Source organism: Acanthamoeba castellanii, assembly GCF_000313135.1.
Source record: "Acanthamoeba castellanii str. Neff unplaced genomic scaffold scf7180000083955, whole genome shotgun sequence".
NCBI lineage: Eukaryota > Discosea > Longamoebia > Acanthamoebidae > Acanthamoeba > Acanthamoeba castellanii.
In genome coordinates, this window is record NW_004457443.1 from 17013 (window position 1) to 18356 (window position 1344).

At 56.0% G+C, this 1344-nt stretch overlaps 1 protein-coding gene across 1 annotated transcript in view; it reads left to right on the top strand.

Moving 5' to 3' along the window:
- Positions 1–10: 10 nt before the first annotated feature.
- The window catches only part of ACA1_316550 (inosine5'-monophosphate dehydrogenase), a gene marked incomplete at both ends in the record, with an annotated part of 2531 nt that continues 1197 nt past the window's right edge, over positions 11–1344 (top strand). Inside the window, 8 exon segments of the mRNA XM_004339778.1 lie at positions 11–55; positions 186–248; positions 268–301; positions 363–511; positions 590–672; positions 795–1019; positions 1113–1197; positions 1275–1339. Of these exon segments, the coding sequence (XP_004339826.1) occupies positions 11–55; positions 186–248; positions 268–301; positions 363–511; positions 590–672; positions 795–1019; positions 1113–1197; positions 1275–1339 (749 nt within the window).

Below are 1344 nucleotides of genomic sequence, written 5' to 3' on the forward strand. Positions count from 1 at the left end.
GGCGATCGCGATGGCGCGCAACGGCGGCATCGGCATCATTCATCGCTACCTGTCCGTGACGAGCAGGCACACACTCAACCCACTCAAGCTCCCATTGGAAGCAAATAGACCACGCCCAAACCGGTCTTTGGTACACATTTATATATAACTTGCTTTTTAATATTTTAAATGGTTCTCGTGGACAGGCTAAGGAAGTGGAGAAGGTCAAGCGCGCGGAGGGCTACGTCATCGACACCCCTACTGCATCGGTACGCGCTGCACGGCGAGGGATTGTCTCACAATGCGCGCCCGCGGCCGCAACGTACGTTGGTCGGTGGCGCAAACGCTAAAAAGCTCTCTGGCGGGTGTGGCTCTGTGCACAGATCCGTCGGCGACGTACAAGGACTTGGATGAGAAGATGGAGGAGGCCGGCGTGTCCTCCATTCTCGTGGTGCAGGAGGGCAAGCTGATGGGCGTGGTGACCAGGCGCGACGTCGCCCTCATCGATGACCCCAACGAACCAGTTTCGAAGGTTGACACCACGACACACGCGACACACGGCACACTACACGATCTCTGTGGTGCTAAACACCTCCGGGGGGGGGGTTAGATCATGACGCCGCGCAAGGAGCTGATTGTGGGTCGCCCCGGCATCGGCTTCGAGGAGGCCCGAGACATCGTCCAAGCAAACAGGTATCTATATGGGGCGTATGATGGTGGTCTTTGTCGTGGTCGCGAAAGATTGCTATTTGGTGGTGATGGTGATGGTGATGATGGCGATGATGATGACCACATGTCCTTCTTGAATCGGGCAGGATCAAGATTTTGCCTCTCGTGGACGAGGAGAACAGGCTCAAGGGCCTGGTGACGTCGAAGGACATACTTAACCAGATGCGCCGTCCCTTTGCGTCGCTCGACAAGCGCGGCCAGCTGCTCGTCGGCGCCGCGGTGGGCGTCAAGGAGGGCTTCCTGCAGCGCGCGGAGCGCTTGATCAAGTCCGGCGCCAACGCTCTGGTCATCGACATTGCCCACGGCCACAGGTCTCTCTTTACTCAACTCCCCCAACGTATTATTAGTATTTATTTATTTATTATTTTTGTTTGTTATTAAGACTGGCGTCTTTGGTGCTGCAGTGATTTGGCGATCGACGCGCTGGTGGCGCTGAAGAAGCACTTCCCCACGATGGACGTCATTGCAGGCAACGTGGCCACGGCCGAGGTATTCATACCAATCAGTACTCAAATTTTTTGCATTCTTCTTGTCCATCCTCAGTGCACCTCTTCTTGTTCATCCAGGGGACGCGTGACCTAATTGATGCGGGAGCCGATGGTATCAAGGTCGGCGTCGGGCCTGGTTCCATGTACG